Below are 18,013 nucleotides of genomic sequence, written 5' to 3'. Positions count from 1 at the left end.
TGCAGCGTTGAAACGTTAAAGGCAAACAGGAAGAACAAACAGGTGGTTTCCAGGAATAAGCCGCTCACTCTTCATCACCCAATCAAAAATAAAAAAATAAAAAAAAACATACACAATGCAAGTGCAGCTGTATCTCTTTGACAAGGGCACAGATTAAAAACGGGAAGACCTTCTTCCCTATACCTGGCGCGCTGCAGACGGTGGATGTCTTTCTGTCTCAGTCATGAAAACATTTTCTGCTCTACTAATTTGTATTTCTTAAATCGCAGAAGCGGATTTGAGATCCTTTCCCAATGTGATGTTTAAGACTCGAACGGTGCATCTGCTGATTAATAAGTTACTTTGTTTTCCTTTAACTCGGCATCTAGTGACACGTCCAGCTCAACAGTGACTGGCTGGCTTCAGCTGGAGGAAATGACTTTACGATCAGGTGAAACTGTACCAGCAGGACTGGCTCCAGGTGGCATGAGGTCTCAAGCTGAGGCAGATTTGGGGCCCCTCTTCCTGTTAGAAGCATCGACCCCCACTAACAGTCTAGGACGATGATTAATTGGCTGGGTTTGGACGCAATCTTTGGTAGTTAGGTTATTATTTGTCAAGATGTAGGCTACTTGTCATCAAACCGAGCTCAAAACACAAAGGCAAGTTTGAACTCGTATCAGGTTGTTACTATGGGAACACAACGATCAAACAGTGGAGCTGAAGAGACAATAATCAAATAGAAAGGTAATCTCGCCGATTCCTGTAAATTCTTATCGATTTCAAATCTTTTATTTCTTCTATGCTGAAAGCATCAAATCAAATTCACTCCTCAAATACACTCCTCCTCAATAAACCAAATGTAAAAACCTGCATCCATGATCTGAGTTCAAATTCAAGCCTTTCATTGAGATCCGGATGATTTAGAATCCCTAAGCGATGGCTTAGTTTGCTTATGCCTTGGGCTGGCCCTGCCTGTGGATGTTTTGTTCCTCCTGTGTGTGGTTAGATTTTCCCTCTGGGATTTAGTTTCATTTTTATGTACTTTTCATGTGAAAACGCTATCCAGAAGAGAAAAAAAACTGTTTAAAACAGGCTATTGTGTCAATGTAGTGATATAGAGATTACACTTTATATTATTGAAATATTATGGGTGGTTTTAAAGCCGGAGCTTCAATGATTCGATCCAAAATGTATGAACATTTTGAGGGAAATGTATTTAACACTCGGATGAAAGGCAGCTCTGCGAATCACAATTTGATGTTACCAACCCATTCTCACTCCCGACTCGTCATATATCGACGCTTCTGCAGGTTACCTGAGCGTCACACGTTGACGCGTCGGGTACCCCTTTCCCATCGAGGGGGTGAACCCTAACCCTAACCCTAACCAGATCGTCGGTTTTGGACGCTTAGGGAGCGGTACAGCATTCAATGAGAGAACGCTTCTCGTCTATTATTGACGCAAGAGGGGGTAACCGACGCGTCAACATGTGACGCTGATCGTCAATATATGACGAGTCGGGAGTGAGAATGTGTTGATGTTACACAGCATTTTTGAATTAAAAAAAAAACAGCATAAAATCTTGCATAAAATGATGCTCGTAAATTGTGGATCGTTGAGATGAGATGATGGCACGTTTTGTGAAGATAAACGTTTTGCTTGTAGCTACATTTTTTATTTTTTTTTTTACACAGCCTGTTTTTGAGAAAGCAAAGAGGAACCTGCAAAAAACAACAACAGCAAGTCAAAGTGGAATTTAACGAGGTGGAAGAAAAACTATACATTTGAAACCCTACTGGATCTAATGGCGCATCATCTGCACTGAGTAGAGCAGCCGTCTAATGGTGGAGTTAATGTCATTGCATGCATTGGTCTATTTTCGGTTATCGACCGACACCTCAGCGATCATATTAGTCATCTTGTCCTTCTTGCTGTCTTCATCTTCACATGTGACTGTGCAGGTTTCACGTTATGAGGGAACGAGGGGGGACTTCACAGTCATGACTGCAGCTCACTTTGAGATCTACACGCAGCAAACAGTCCGCAGCAAAGCTTATGGCATCCGGCATTGTCCTTCAAAATCAACGTGTGGAATATCTTGAGGGATATAAACGACTTTTAATCTATTTCATTCTTATGATGTGGGAAATATAAGATAAACTCGGGGGATCTGTGGGTGTAATCCGGCTGGTAGAAAGTTTTAGTTTTCTCTTTCTTTGTGCTCAGTTTTGATGAGCCGCTTTGCTTGATCATTTCTTCTGATTTATTTATTTTTTTTAAAGTTTTTTTTCAGCAATTAACGGGTTAAACCCCACTGGGGAAAGAGCTCCGTTTCCCTAAATTGCACATGATCGCCGCCTTATCTCGGACTCACACCGTTATTTAAAGCTGCATGCCGTTTTAGAGATGAGGTAATGTTAGAAATGAGAGATAATGGTCGGGATTATTATAGAGGAATTGAGGCTGCAGCGTCCTGCGCGGCCACACACACACGCACACACACACACACACACACACACACACACACACACCCATACAGGTATATAAGGTATAGCCTGCCTTTTTCGCCAAACAGGCCCGACGGTGGTTTAGCTGGACTACCCTTTCCCAAGTAGCTAGAGCAATGGGAGGTGGCTTAAAACACTGCAAAAAATCTGAAAAAAATTTAGCTCACTTTAGGTTTCAGATAGCAGCTACACAGCCTTTCTTTCAGCAGCCTGACAACATGGTGGCTTGTATGGACATCAGCAAATGTGGTTTATGAGAACAAAACAAAGTATTGTGAGAACTTTAAAGGGACAACTACGTCATATTTAAAAACCTGCTGATTAGCATAAATACACAACCTGACAGCACAAAGCATTAACAGAACATATTTTATTAGGTAAATATGACCAAATAATTCAATTATTTTTCTTTAAAAAATAAAAGTAAGCCTCAAATTGAAATTACCAAAAGAAAAACAATCTAATTTAAGTGCCTCAACAAAACGTACACAAAAGTAAAATAAGGGCTTTAGGGTGCAGACTGTTGCCAAATATTCTGAATATAAATAAATAAGTAAAAGAATGTTAAATTAAAATTCTGCCACCTTTTCGAATAATTTTTATGCTGGACAACAGAAAAATGCCTCACCATTAGAAAAACGCTTTTCTGCCTATCAACACAAATACATTTAAACAGCCTCTAAGTCACGGGACTTTACAGATAATATTGTTCGATAGGCAACAAAAAAAATGTTTTAGTAGCATGAACAAAATGGAACACTTTTGAACAAATGATTACTTCACATAAAATCTAGAGCCTTTTCTTTTGTGCCTGCCTCATAGCAGTTATTCCACGGTTTCTCACAAAGTCCCTGATATTTTGTGCTGTTCTTTGAGCCAGCACAGGACCTTCCACCAACTTGCAGTGTTTGCACTCATTTTTAGTGGCAAGTTTTCCTTTACCTATGTGAGCTTTAAAATGCCTCATAACAGCAGAAACCTCAGCACTTGACCATGGTTTTTTTGGTTGTCTTCTGGGTGCAGCAGAGGAGGTCTCTGAAGGGAAAAAAGTAAAGAGAAAAATGATTAAAACAGTTTATTAAAACAAAAAATGAAAAACATTCAAGATGGCTGCTGGCCAAGCATGTTTGTAAGTTTCTCTACTAATCAACTAACTGAGAAAGTGGACAAAAATTTGGAATACAATGCTTCAAAAATGTGAAATTACTGGAAATTGGGTGGAGAAGAAGGACAATGAGAAATGTCCAAGCAGAAACAAAAGCAATCTCCCAAATGGAGGCATGTGGACAAAAAACAAGTTGTTTCAGTTTAGTTTTATTTCATGCTTGTGCTCAATAAAGAGCTTATTTATTGTTGAACTCCGTGTCTTCCTGTCTTTGGTATGGCTCAAAGAGCCGGTCGTAACACTCTTCACTAGGTTGGCACATGTCTCAAGCAAATGGCATATAGTTTGAGGTCATCTAGACTGCATGGCCTTTAAGCATGAACTAGTTAATATGGTCAGCGCAGTAGAATTATGCTTTAACTAAATGTAGCTAGGATCAAAACACAGACTCATAAGGAAACTTGACTTGCCTTCAACAGGAGGGACAGTTTCCTCTGCTGTCGATGACACTGCTCCCACTAAGACAAACAACAAAAGTTTAAAAAACAAAAAACAGATAGACAAAAAGTTATAGCATCTTTGGATTCAAGTAACATACACAAATCATCCATATTCTTGCTTTGCTCAGGTTCCACAGGCTCCACAGGTTCCTCAGGTTCCACAGGTTCCTCAGGTTCCACAGGTTCCTCAGGTTCCACAGATTCCACGGTTTCCACGGGTTCCTCAGGTTCCACAGAATCGCAGTCATCCAAATCACTTAAATCTTCCTTTTCTTCATCCTCACTTAGTTCTATTTCATCTGAAAGGCATTATTAGAATACAAATGAGTGCCATACATAAAATTATATCTAAGCATTACCAAAATGAGGCTTAAAACACATTTTGTATTTATTAGTATTTTCTAACAGAGAATCCCTACTGTAATATTTTCCAATAATAATCATTTATTTAAATCCACCAGTTTTATGAATGTTGATTATGTCAGACAAGTCCTACTAATGGAAATAAGATCACAAAAGAAATTCAGCAATAACCTTCGATTTCGATGTCATCAAGGGATTTTCCTTGCAGGGTAGATACGTGTCCTTTCTCCATGGACAAAAGAAGCTTAGAAATCTTTGCCAGTTGTGTTGTTGGCACAGGTAAGCGATAAAATTCCCTGTGGACACGAATATCATGTCCCAGGAAGTCAGCCACCTGGTCAATTTCATTATTTTTGAGGTTGAGGACTTGTGACAATGTGGCAACATGCTTCCTGAGTTGCGTGGACCTGAGGAACTCGGGATGCTTCGCCCCACATTGGCTTCCATAAACACGCAAACAGTCTTGGCCCCTGTAGTGACTTTGAGATCTTGGTCGGGCAAAAAGAAAGATGTTTGTGGAGCAAACACCACATTGCTCTCTTTTGCTGACCAGCAGAGTCAGAGCATCCACCACATCTGGAGAAAGGAGAACCGCAACTTTTCGACCTCTTTTTCCAATTATTTCAACACGGCTGAAGTAGCTACAGAGCCTTTTTTCAACCTTGGACAATCCAGCAGCAACATCTTCATGGAGCTTGGAGTCATCTCTCTGCTGGAAACCTCTGAGACGCATCTTTGAGACTTCTCCAGCTCGTCTTCGATTGAACACAATGACCTGTGCAAGAGTAACTTTTGCAAGTTCTGCATAATTCTGGGGGCTGACCTCTTCTTTCAAGTTAGAAAATGCATTTTCTCCAGATTTCTTAAGGTACCTATGAAGACTCTGAACATCTTCTGTGAATGGTAAGGTTAATGGCTTATTATATTTGGCATGACTCAGAGTGTTCAAGGCAGTATGTGACACTAACTCAGACCACTTGGATGTATACAGCTTTTTGAAAGTGTCTGTTGACTTAATCAGTTCTTCATCTTCTGCCATGAGCGCTCGGCAATGGATAATGTCACTGATTTTCTGTAGTGTATGTCCCAGTTTTAGTGCAAGACTTGGTGTTTGGTATGAATGCTTTTCTTCATCAAAACCGCAGACAATCTTTACTGCCTGGACAACTCTTTGGAAGTTAGCAGGTTTCACAGCTTCCTCCAAGTTATGTATAGAGAATTCAGACCGTAGACATATTAACAGACGTCCAATTTCACGGAGCTTCTGTCGGATGTACTCATACTTAGTAGGGTCTTGTCCATGTCTGTTGTAGAGAGACTGGGCAAACTGAATAATGGTCAGGTCATTTCTCACAACTGTGGCTACATCATCCTGCTTCATGGGACCGAGGAGCTTCCAAACCCCACTTGAAATCTCTTGACAGAATGCAGACTCTTGAGCCATAGCAAAACCCAGTACTTTGGTTCTTCCATGTCCTTGGTTCAAATCTTCATTTTGTGGCTTACAGGGGCATCTTTGCACATGTCTCCATAGTTCCTTTCGAATGTACATACCTTGGCAGTACATACAATGTATAAATGTTCCAGTCTTTGCTTTTGGCTTTCTCTTAACTTTCAACGATCCTTTCCCACTTTGTAAAACCTCACAGTTATGTTTGAAGTTCCCCTTGTTTCTCATTTTTTCTAGAAGAACATTGCGCTCTTTTGAGTCTTCCGGAAGGGAAAAGGCATAAGCAATTTCAGCATGTGTCTTGTGGGTTTTTAAATGGCGTGAAATTTTGCTCTGTGGCCTACCACATACAAAGCAATAGTTCTTAGCACTCAAAATATGCTGTGAGGATTCCTGTTTGTGAAGCTCCTTTTGACTTTTTGGTTTATTGTTTGAGTCTTTGGTAGACTTGGCTGGGCTGAATGTTTCGAATGTGCCATCACCCATATCATCTGTGTGAAAAGGAGGCCAGTAATTTGATGTGCAAGGTTCAACCACAGAACTTGAGTCTGGCAAGAATGAAGTGAGATCGGGTATTGTTGGGTTTCCTTGAAGTTGTCCAACTTTAGACTTGATGGGCTGAAGAGGGATGCTAACATCTGAGTCTTCATCAGCTTCTGCAGATTCTGAATTTGGTATGTAGTCAATATCAGATGCATGGTCATCATCTGACATTTCACATTCTTTGGAAGGTGATGTGTTGTTATCTGATGAGGAGTCAGCTATGGAATACTTAAACAGTTCTTTTGCCTGAAATTGGGAGTGGGAAGTGGGAAATATAATTTATGTTATAATGGAGACTTAGAAGGCAAAGCTAAAAAAACGTATGTGGATATTCACCTGAGATCCATCATCCTTTATAATTTGTTTAAGGCAGGATGAATGCCAGACTTTTGAACAACCTGTGAAAAAATTTAAATGTAAAAAACCACAGAAGACAAGCAAAATCCAAAATCTCAAATAAACCATTACACCTTACGTTTAGATCAGATGGAATAGTTAAATATAGATTAACAATTTTTTTTTTTTCAAATGTGCAAAATTGAACATTCTGGATAAAATTTTTATGTTCTGTTTTAAATAAAGATCACGGTTAAAGGCTTTAAGGTACTTTGAAAACTTCCACTGCTTTGAAAGTCACCATGATGACATAAATTGCATTGTATTGAAAACTATGTACTCAATTCTGAAACTGTAATTTGTTCATGGTCAACAGTTCAACAAAGACATACATCCTATTAAAATTAATTAATTCACAGTACAAATTAACTAAATATCTTACCTTTGCACTGGTAGCCAACCCACTTGAATGAAGAACAAGGTCCAAAACACTGAGTACACTTCTCCAAAGAGGATACTGTTGTGCACATCAAGTGATGTTTTTGACACTACAAAGAACAAATTAAACATATATTTAAAAATACACACACATATACATATATATACAGTCATATGAAAAAGTTTGGGCAGCCCTATTAAACTTACTTATTTTTATATCTAAATATTTGGGTGTTTGCAACAGCTATTTCAGTTTGATATATCTGATGGACATAAGTAATATTTCAGTACTGAATTGAGGTTTATTGTACTAACAGAAAATGTGAAGTATGCATTAAAACAGAATTTGACAGGTGCAGAAATATGGGCACTTCAACAGAAAAGTGGCATTAATATTTAGCAGATCCTCCTTTTGCAAAAATAACAGCCTCTAGTCACTTCCTGTAGCTTTTAATGAGTTCCTGGATCAAGGTATTTTTGACCATTCTTCTTTGCAAAACAATTCCAGTTCAGTTAAGTTTGATGGTCGCCAAGCATTTACAGCCTGCTTCAAATCATCCCACAGATGTTCAATGATATTCAGGTCTGGGGATTGGGATGGCCATTCCAGAACATTGTAATTGTTCCTCTGCATGAATGCCCGAGTAGATTTGGAGCGGTGTTTTGGATCATTGTCTTGCTGAAATATCCCAGCACAACTTCAACTTTGTAACTGATTCTTGAACATTATTCTCAAGAATCTGTTGATATTGAGTGAAATCCATGCAACCCTCAACTTTAACAAGATCCCCAGTGCTGACATTGGCCACACAGCCCCAAAGCATGATGAAACCTCCACCACATTTTACAGTGGGTAGCAAGTGTTTTTCTTGAAACGCTGTATTTTTTTGCTGCCATGCATAACGCCATTTTTTATGACTAAACAACTCAATCTTTGTTTCTTTTTTTTATTTTATCTTTATTGATTCTCAAGAAAGTATCCCTTACATGAACTTAGGTCTCTACATCACAGGATTAACTTCAACATTTGTAATAAGGTAGACATGTAGACCATTGCATAATAACAGTCAAAACAAAAATGCAACTTCACTTCCCTGAGAAAGATTATAAAGCAAGGAATAAAGAGAGTGTGAAAGAAGAAACCAAAAATAGAGAAAGGAATCAAGTTAGAAATGTAAAGAGCAAACCAGAAAAAAAAGAAATACATAAACGAAAGACATAGTATAAAATAATTATGAAGTATGGCTGTCATAGGAGATTTAATCAAGTTTGGTCTCTAAAAATGAAATCAGATCTCTACCCAAATCTGCCACCACTGACAGAATTGTTCAGTCCTGTGACTGTTGATTCTTTTCCATTTTATACATGTTAAATGTTATGTCGATCCAGTCGTCGAAAGTTGGTTTGTCTTGTGATAACCATTTTCTTGTAATGTTTTTCTTACTTGCTATTAATAAAATAGTCATTAAATATTTATTTCTTTTTGAAGAAATTATGTAAAATACATAAGCTTGATCTCAAAAGGAATGTTCTGCTTGAAAATATCTTGTAAGGCACTATTTATCTCTTTCCAGTAATCTTTTATGATTGGGTAGTCCCAGAAGACATGATAATGGTTTGCGTTTTGACTCGGTCATCCGTCTCCTTAATTTTTTGGTGTATGTTGATGAGTTCTGACTTAATGTCATCAAGCTGTTGTTTCATATCTTTTCGGAAATCCCGTAACTCCCCCAGGATTTGCGCTAGTGCAGTTGAGTCAGTGGAAAGCTTATTAGCATTAGCTTCGCCGAGGTGCTGATGTGTTGGTGAGCTACCTGCCGTCTTTCTTTCTTTTGCCAATTCTTTATTCGTGGTTTTCTTATTCCCGTCCCTTTTCCCCATTCTAGACCCCCTTATAGATTCCATTTTACTCATTTTTTGTTATATTTGGCAATTAATGGCGGTCAAATTAAGATTTACTGGAGGTGCAGTCAGCTCAAGCTGCCATCTCGGAAGTTGACGTCACCGGAACCCCTCAATCTTTGTTTCATCAGTCCACAGGACCTTGTTCCAAAATGAAACCGGCTTGTCCAAATGTGCTTTTGCATACCTCAAGCGACTGTTTGTGGCATGCTTGCAGAAAAGGCTTCTGTCGCATCACTCTCCCATACAGCTTCTCCTTGTGCAAAGTGCGCTGAATTGTTGAACAATGCACAGTGACACCATCTGCAGCAAGATGATGCTGCAGGTCTTTGGAGGTGGTCTGTGGGTTGTCTTTGATTGTTCTCACCATTCTTCTTCTCTGCCTCTCTGATATTTTTCTTGGCCTGCCACTTCTGGGCTTAACAAGAATTGTCCCTGTGGTTTTCCATTTCCTTACTATGTTCCTCACAGTGGAAACTGACAGTTTAAATCTCTGAGACAACTTTTTGTATCCTTCCCCTAAACAACTATGTTGAACAATCTTTGTATTCAGATCATTTGAGAGTTGTTTTGAGGTGCCCATGATACCACTCTTCAGAGGAGACTCAAATAGGAGAACAACTTGCAACTGGCCACCTTAAATACATTTTCTCATGATTGGATACACTTGTCTATGAAGTTCAAAGCTTAATGAGGTTACCAAACCAATTTTGTGTTTCAGTAAGTCAGTGAAAAGTAGTTGGGAGTTTTCAAATCAATAAAATGATAAGGGTACCCACATTTTTGCACCTGTCAAATTCTGTTTTAATGCATATTGCACATTTTCTGTTAGTACAATAAACCTCAATTCAATACTGGAATATTACTGTTTCCATCAGTTATTAGATATATCAAACTGAAGTAGCTGTTGCAAAACCCCAAATATTTAGAAATAAAATAATTAAGATTAATAGGGGTGCCCAAACGTTTTCACAGACAGACAGACATATTTTATTATTTATATTTATTAGCTCAGATGGAGTAGCTTTTCAATGAATAAGCAATTTCCCCTTTGGGATCATACTATATTGGATAATAAATGAGACAAATAATTACAGAGGGTTCCAGTCATAAAAAACAACTTTTTCTGCAAACTTTTAAATAGTTGAATTAAAAATATTGTGTGGTAAAGATGTAGATAAATACAAAAGACAAAATTTATATATATATATATATATATATATATATATATATATATATATATATATATATATATATATATATATATATTTTAACTTTGACAACATTTAAAACATTTTTCTAAGATTATATTCTGTGCCACCAAGTCAACATTTATCAGAAGTCAAACCAATATTCTCAACCTCACAAGAACCAAAACATATGTTTTTATCTATTCAATAAAGCAAGGTCCCCATATATGAAATGGTTGATTACTTCACAGAGATATCTTCACTTAAATGATTGTGCTATGAGAGCCAACAACCATGGAAGGAAACTAGTTTTAAATCCAGCCAAAATGTTCGGTAAATTAAAAATGAAATCCAACTTCTGTACCTGTTCTGTGTTGCCAGCTGAAGAAGTTGTATGAGGACAGTCAGGACTTTGGGACATTTCTTCCTCCAATTCCTGTGAAAAAGAAGAAAAATTGATTTTTTTCACCCCAGAGAAATTCTGTAATGCAGCAGAGAAAATAGTCCGATTGTGACTCAAGTGTTTTGAATCCTGGAAACAACCTAAAGGATGAACGGTAAACACATTGACTGACAGCAAACTTTAACAAATATTCAAAATACTACAATTTCACCAGCACTGACCAAATTGAAGTCTGATTCTGTTGTGAAATTAAAAAAAATGTTACCGAAAATGTATGCATCTACTTTAACCTTTAAGAAATTAAAATATTTACTCTCCCAATATATTCTGTAATACCAAGTCAACATTTTTCAGAGGTCAAACCAATATTCACAAAGTCACAAGAACCAAAACATATGTTTTTATCAGTTCAATAGCGCAAGGTCCCCATATACAATATGGTCCTCCTGTATCACATTGGTGCCGGTGACCATGAAACACACACATACACACGCTGAACTTACAAACTGAAAACCATGACATGAGACTGTCCTTACAAACCAATGTCCAGATAAACCACATGGCATTCAGGTCCACACACAGACACACTGAAGTTGAACAGGTTGGCTGACTGACATCATTTAGCTGCACCTTAAACATAAAATACCTCTGAATTGATGGGGAGTGAATCCAGGACAGGGTCTATCTCATTTGGGACACTCGTTGTCATCTGATCCTGATCATTTTCAGCTCTGATCTGAAACAGAAAATAAATACAAGTCAACACCATACTGCCCTTGATTACTTCACAGAGATATCTCCACTTAAATGATTGTTCTATGAGAGAAAACACCCATGAAAGGAAACTAGTTTTAAATCCAGCCAAAATGTTTGGTAATTTCAAAATGAAAACCCAACTTCTGTACCTGTTCTGTGTTGCCAGCTGAAGAAGTTGTACAAGGACAGTCAGGACTTTGGGACATTTCTTCCTCCAATTCCTGTGAAAAAGAAGAAAATTTGATTTTTTTTCTCCCCAGAAATTCTGTGACGCAGCAGAGAAAATAGTCCGATTGTGACTCAAGTGTTTTAAATCCTGGAAACACCTTAAAAGATGAACGTTATACACATTGAATGACAGCAAACTTTAACAAATATTCAAAATACTCCAATTTCACCAGCATTGACAAGATTGAAGTCTGATTCTGTTGTGAAATTAAAAGAAATTTTAGCAAAAATCTATGCATCTACTTTAACCTTTAAGAAATTAAAATATTTGCTCTCCCAATATATTCTGTAATACCAAGTCAACATTTATCAGAGGTCAAATTAATATTCACAAGGTCACAAGAACCAAAACATATGTTTTTATCAGTTCAATAGCGCAAGGTCCCCATATACAATATGGTCCTCCTGTATCACATTGGGACAGATGACCATGAAACACACACATACACACGCTGAACTTACAAACTGAAAACCATGACATGAGACTGTCCTTACAAACCAATGTCCAGATAAACCACATGGCATTCAGGTCCACACACAGACACACTGAAGTTGAACAGGTTGGCTGACTGACATCATTTAGCTGCACCTTAAATATAAAATACCTCTGAATTGATGGGGAGTGAATCCAGGACAGGGTCTATCTCATTTGGGACACTGGTTGTCATCTGATCCTGATCATTTTCAGCTCTGATCTGAAACAGAAAATAAATACAAGTCAACACCATACTGCCCTTGATTACTTCACAGAGATATCTCCACTTAAATGATTGTTCTATGAGAGAAAACACCCATGAAAGGAAACTAGTTTTAAATCCAGCCAAAATGTTTGGTAATTTCAAAATGAAAACCCAACTTCTGTACCTGTTCTGTGTTGCCAGCTGAAGAAGTTGTACAAGGACAGTCAGGACTTTGGGTCATTTCTTTCTCCAATTCCTGTGAAAAAGAAGATTGATTTTTTTCTCCACAGAAATTCTGTGATGCAGCAGAGAAAATAGTCCGATTGTAACTCAAGTGTTTTAAATCCTGGAAACACCTTAAAAGATGAACGTTATACACATTGAATGAAAGCAAACTTTAACAAATATTCAAAATACTCCAATTTCACCAGCATTGACAAGATTGAAGTCTGATTCTGTTGTGAAATTAAAAGAAATTTTAGCAAAAATCTATGCATCTACTTTAACCTTTAAGAAATTAAAATATTTACTCTCCCAATATATTCTGTAATGCCAAGTCAACATTTATCAGAGGTCAAACCAATATTCACAAGGTCACAAGAACCAAAACATATGTTTTTATCAATTCAATAACGCAAGGTCCCCATATACAATATGGTCCTCCTGTATCACATTGGGGCAGGTGACCATGAAACACACACATACACACGCTGAACTTACAAACTGAAAACCATGACATGAGACTGTCCTTACAAACCAATGTCCAGATAAACCACATGGCATTCAGGTCCACACACAGACACACTGAAGTTGAACAGGTTGGCTGACTGACATCATTTAGCTGCACCTTAAATATAAAATACCTCTGAATTGATGGGGAGTGAATCCAGGACAGGGTCTGTCTCATTTGGGACACTGGTTGTCATCTGATCCTGATCATTTTCAGCTCTGATCTGAAACAGAAAATAAATACAAGTCAACACCATACTGCCCTTGACTACTTCACAGAGATATTTTCACTTAAATGATTGTTCTATGAGAACCATCACCCATGGAAGGAAACTAGTTTTAAATCCAGCCAAAATGTTTGGTAAATTCAAAATGAAAACCCAACTTCTGTACCTGTTCTGTGTTGCCAGCCGTAGAAGTTGAATGAGTGCAGTCAGGACTTTGGGACATTTCTTTCTCCAATTCCTGTGAAAAAGAAGAAAGATTGATTGTTTTATCCCCACAGAAGATTTTCTGATGTAGCAGAGAAAATAATTTGGTGGTTAACCCAAGTGTTTTGAATTCTGGAAACAGTCTGCAAGACGAATGCTAAGAAACAAGTTGACTATTATAATTTCACCAGCACTGACCAAATTGAAGTCTGATTCTGTTTGATTAAAATCACCAAAAATAAAAATATTTTCTATAACCTTTAAGAAATTAAAATTTTTACTCTCCCAATATATTCTGTGATGCCAAGTCAACATTTATCAGAGGTCAAACCAATATTCACAACCTTGATGGGGAGTGAATCCAGGACTGGATCTGTCTCGTTTTTGACACTGGTTATCATCTGATCCGGGTCATTTTCAGCTCTGATCTGAAACAGAAAATAAATACAAGTCAACACCATACTGCCCTAGATTAATTCACAGAGATACCCTCACTTATATTCAGATTTTGTCTTAAAACTTTAAATAATATCATTTTCCCACACCTTTATTTGGTCTTTGCTTGATACCGGTCCATAGTATGAAACCAACTGTGATGTGGATGGCACCTCAACATCTTGTCCAGTTGAAGACATCCCACTGGAGTTCTGTTGAATTTGAATATATATCAAATTCATTGTAGATGTAACAATGTTTTGAGAGTACGTAAAACACTACTGTAAATACTACTATACTGTAATTATTTATTATACATTTGTGGGCAACTGGTTAATTTGCCCAGTAATGTCTTGTATAGTCAGCCATCTAGTGTTGTGAAAAGAATGGTAAAACAAAGGAGGTTCAGGTTGTAAATCATCATTATTAGTGCATTTCTTAAATGAACATTGTCTTAAGATTCATACATTTTTATTTTTTTAGTACCTTGAGTCGCCATGGCCAGTCTGAGTCCCCATAATTGTACGTAATCTCTTCTCCCTGATTGATATCTCGAGTTGCAAATAAACACAAATGTGGTTTCTGTTGGACGGTCAGATACTTCATTTTGGCATTTGGGCTGATATTGTCATCGTTTATAAGCCTTCCAAGGGAGCAATCTTCTTTTGCTGCATCAACACTGCAAATACATAACATTTAATTTTAAATATTAAAATATTCATTTATATATATATGCCATTTAGTTCTAATTAGACTTCTGATACAAACATACTAACCACCAGAGTTTTCCATTAAAATAGAATTCAAACAAGAATACTTTAAGGTTGTCATGGTAAACTCTCTGTCTCCTCTCACATTCCTCTTTACTGATCAGTTCACCTCGATATTCACACAGAAAGTCTCCTTTCTGAAAAGAGGTTGTGGCAAAGATACCACGACCTAAAGAAGAAAGCAAAAATAATAGTAGAAAGAGTAAACAGTATAAAGGCTTGATTGTATTTAAACCACTCCAAAGAAATCCCCATACCTTTAAAGGCATTGATGTACGTGACGTCAAGCCCCACTTTGTCCGTTTTGGTATCAATATAATATTTGGCATCTTCCTTCGGATTTATGCGTCTTCGCCTCTGCATGTTTTACTGACATGTATGAAAAGTTATAACAGTCAAAGAAGGAATTACAAGCTTCTTTGTAATTCCTACAAATGTTAAAGCTAAAAATTTAATTATAAATATGGAAACATGTTATGCATGCAAGACACACAGCTCAGATAAAACACCAACACTATAATTTATTTAATCACTGATTTAAAAAAGTGCTTTACCATCTACAAATAGTTCAGTGTTCAATATATTGTTGTTCAGCCAATAGTACAGCCTTACAAGAACATTTGAGCCATACTTTAAGGAAAAAGGGTAGTTTGTTGCACAAATGAATTTTATTAGAGAAGTCCAATTTATCTTTAATTAAACAGTTTTAATCAGTCTTCCAGGGACAGTCTCCTCCAACTTTTAGATGCATCTCTGCTTCAACACACCTAAGTCAAATAATGTGGTCAGAAATCTGGAGAATTTGGCTGCATATGAGGAGGTTATTCAGCTAATTGATTCAGGTACAAATACACATTTAAAAATTGAAGGACACCGATATTTGCCTAAATTTGAGGACTCTTGATTTACACTTTCAGCATTTAAGTCATGAAAGTGATTACAGTACACAGCTTTAAAGCCATTGATGCACCAGCCCTATTGCAGCCAATTATTAAAACCTTCAACCATTGGTGCTTTTCCAAAAGATAAACAAGTTTCACAGAAACCTGTGGGTTTGCTTCTTATTAATCTCCTGCTTGAAATCAAGCTTAACGAGCTTAACAAGCATCACTACGGTGCAATTAGCTAACATAAAGCAAGCAGTTCGCCAATATTGTTAAATATAATGATGAAAACCTTACAGTTCATCACCCAACTTTTATCACCAAAAGCTAGGTAGTAGGTACCACACAGGTACCACCTACCCCAAATATTGTCAACTTGTCAAACACCTGTTTCTAGCTAGGAGGCTAGCTCTAGCTAGGAAGCTAGCTCTCCTAGCCCAGCTAGTCTCTTACTTTAAAACACTCGAAATAAAAACTATACTGCTTCAGGTAAGTCTTTTCAGTCATAAAAGCATACATATTTAAGCTACTTGATGCAAATATCTAAAATAAGTTGCTTAGCTTTAATGTTACCTAAATTAAAATCTAAAATATTTCATTTTGCTCAAAAACCTTTCTTGCATCTGCAGTTATTTACTTGTAAATAACTTCATCTAGGCAAAAATTATTTTAATTTACCATTAATGCTTACCTGTGCACAGTTATTCCACCAACACGTCCATATTGAGGGCTGCGGCTTCAAATGAGGATTTAATTTTTAAAAACCTTGCGTCTGGGATGGTTTGGTAATAAGACACACCCACAGTTTTTTTCCAGCCAATCAGATGATGACCGGCTAAAAGCGCGCGTAGTGTATAAAAATGTGTGTAAAACTGCAATTCATACACTGACATCAGGTGGCGCTGTGTTATACACTGGAATACACAAAACTCAGGTTACAGGTATAAAAGGACAATTAAAGAAAGTGAGATATCACGCTGTTTATTCAATGAAAAGTACAAATACATGGTCCAAATCATGCAAACACTGGCATAGTTCCTATAAAACTTTAGATTTATGAGAAAAAGTGTTGTTTAGATACTCAAAATTTAAAATACACTCCATGATTTATGCGGACATTGGCACTGTCCGTGTATTACCCCTAGGTCCGCGTAACGTAAGTACGTATTCAGGTCAAAAGGCAGGCTAAACCATATATACCAACACACACACACACACACACACACACACACACACACACACACCGCAGCAACTATCGGTGTGACCTCTGACTCTGCGCTTTGTCCAAAGTCCATTTTGGCTCCAGGTTGTGAAATAGATTAGCCTCCTCTGTCTCTCTGTCTCTCTCCTCGTTGGTGTTTGTTTGTTTGTGTTTGTGTGTGCGCGACATGTCTCTCTTTTCGCAGCATTCCCATTATTTTTGTACTTCTTTGTTATCTGGTCCAGATTCTCATACCGGTAATTATGCAGATTGCTGGCAATGCATTTATGGTAAGGCGTTTTGGGCGTAGATTTTATCATTACGTTGATCAAATTTAATAATATATATATATATATATTTTTTTTTTTTCCGAGCTCACCTGTGTTACTCATATTCAAACAGTGACTCATTACGAGACACAGTGAGTGTTATCTGTAGCCAATGAGGTGAAAGGAAGCAAATCATTACAGATCATTTGTGGTGGTCACCTGCTATCCTGATAGGTGTTTTTTTTTTTTGGATAAGATCATGTTGCAAAATTTTGCAACAACAACAACAAAAAAAAGCTATTCATTTGCTAGATCTGCATTCCCCAAATTGCTTAAAGTACACAATGGTTATGGCTGTTCAGATAAAACTTCCCTTTAAGAACACGCTGCAGAAGTCAGTAAGGAAACCACAACAGGCAGCACTTCCTGGTTCAAAACGAGATGCTTTTCGATTTTAGTCCTTCACGTATTTTGTCATCGCTGCCTTTACCCCTGGTTGAGTTAAACTGTACAGAACTATATAAAAACAAAGGTACAGACGCACAGAGACCGGCGAGTTGTTTCTGACGCATTTTCTTTTTTCATAGCATGACCCAATTTTTGTTTTCCTTTTTTTTTTATTTTAGAAATCGTTTGGTCAGCCTTACTCGTGAAGAAAATCCGAGTTGCTGGACTCTTTTTTTTTTTTTTTTTTTTTTTTTTTTACTTTATTTTCCCGGGGCTCGGTCTCAGGAAACCAAACTTCCCATTAGTCGTGATGGATTGTTGAGAAATAAAAGAGCTCCAAAAACCTTTGACGCAGAGTTTGATGCCAACAGTGGACTGATCAATCTACAATTATATATCTATTCAGGGCGAGGCTAAAGAAGAGTTTTCAGAGCGGATGTGTACCAACAATGAGAAAGGCTCCT

The 18,013-nt window shown here is 37.4% G+C and overlaps 1 protein-coding gene across 2 annotated transcripts; it reads right to left on the bottom strand.

Moving 5' to 3' along the window:
• Window positions 1-2,483: 2,483 nt before the first annotated feature.
• Window positions 2,484-16,430, bottom strand: LOC114136383 (histone-lysine N-methyltransferase mes-4-like). 2 transcript variants are annotated; one of them, XM_028004248.1, is made up of 15 exons: window positions 15,006-16,430; window positions 14,755-14,917; window positions 14,465-14,657; window positions 14,089-14,190; window positions 13,888-13,971; window positions 13,506-13,577; window positions 13,247-13,336; window positions 12,568-12,639; window positions 12,309-12,398; window positions 11,625-11,696; window positions 11,366-11,455; window positions 10,681-10,752; window positions 7,229-7,334; window positions 4,065-4,112; window positions 2,484-3,524 (listed from the first exon to the last, which is right to left on the bottom strand). In XM_028004248.1, the coding sequence occupies exons 1-15, from the start codon at window positions 15,109-15,111 to the stop codon at window positions 3,280-3,282; spliced, it is 1,605 nt and encodes a 534-aa protein (XP_027860049.1). In that variant the 5' UTR covers window positions 15,112-16,430; the 3' UTR covers window positions 2,484-3,279. The 2 variants fall into 2 exon arrangements, with proteins under 2 accessions (XP_027860049.1, XP_027860048.1); XM_028004247.1 differs by lacking the exons at window positions 12,309-12,398; window positions 12,568-12,639; window positions 13,247-13,336; ... (4 more) ...; window positions 14,755-14,917; window positions 15,006-16,430 and adding exons at window positions 4,193-4,393; window positions 4,629-6,696; window positions 6,787-6,848 and having other exon boundaries at window positions 11,366-11,683.
• Window positions 16,431-18,013: the final 1,583 nt, after the last annotated feature.

Source organism: Xiphophorus couchianus, chromosome 21 (assembly GCF_001444195.1).
Source record: "Xiphophorus couchianus chromosome 21, X_couchianus-1.0, whole genome shotgun sequence".
Lineage (NCBI taxonomy): Eukaryota > Metazoa > Chordata > Actinopteri > Cyprinodontiformes > Poeciliidae > Xiphophorus > Xiphophorus couchianus.
Note: the sequence above shows the minus strand (reverse complement) of the source record. Positions and strands in the feature narration are given on the sequence as shown.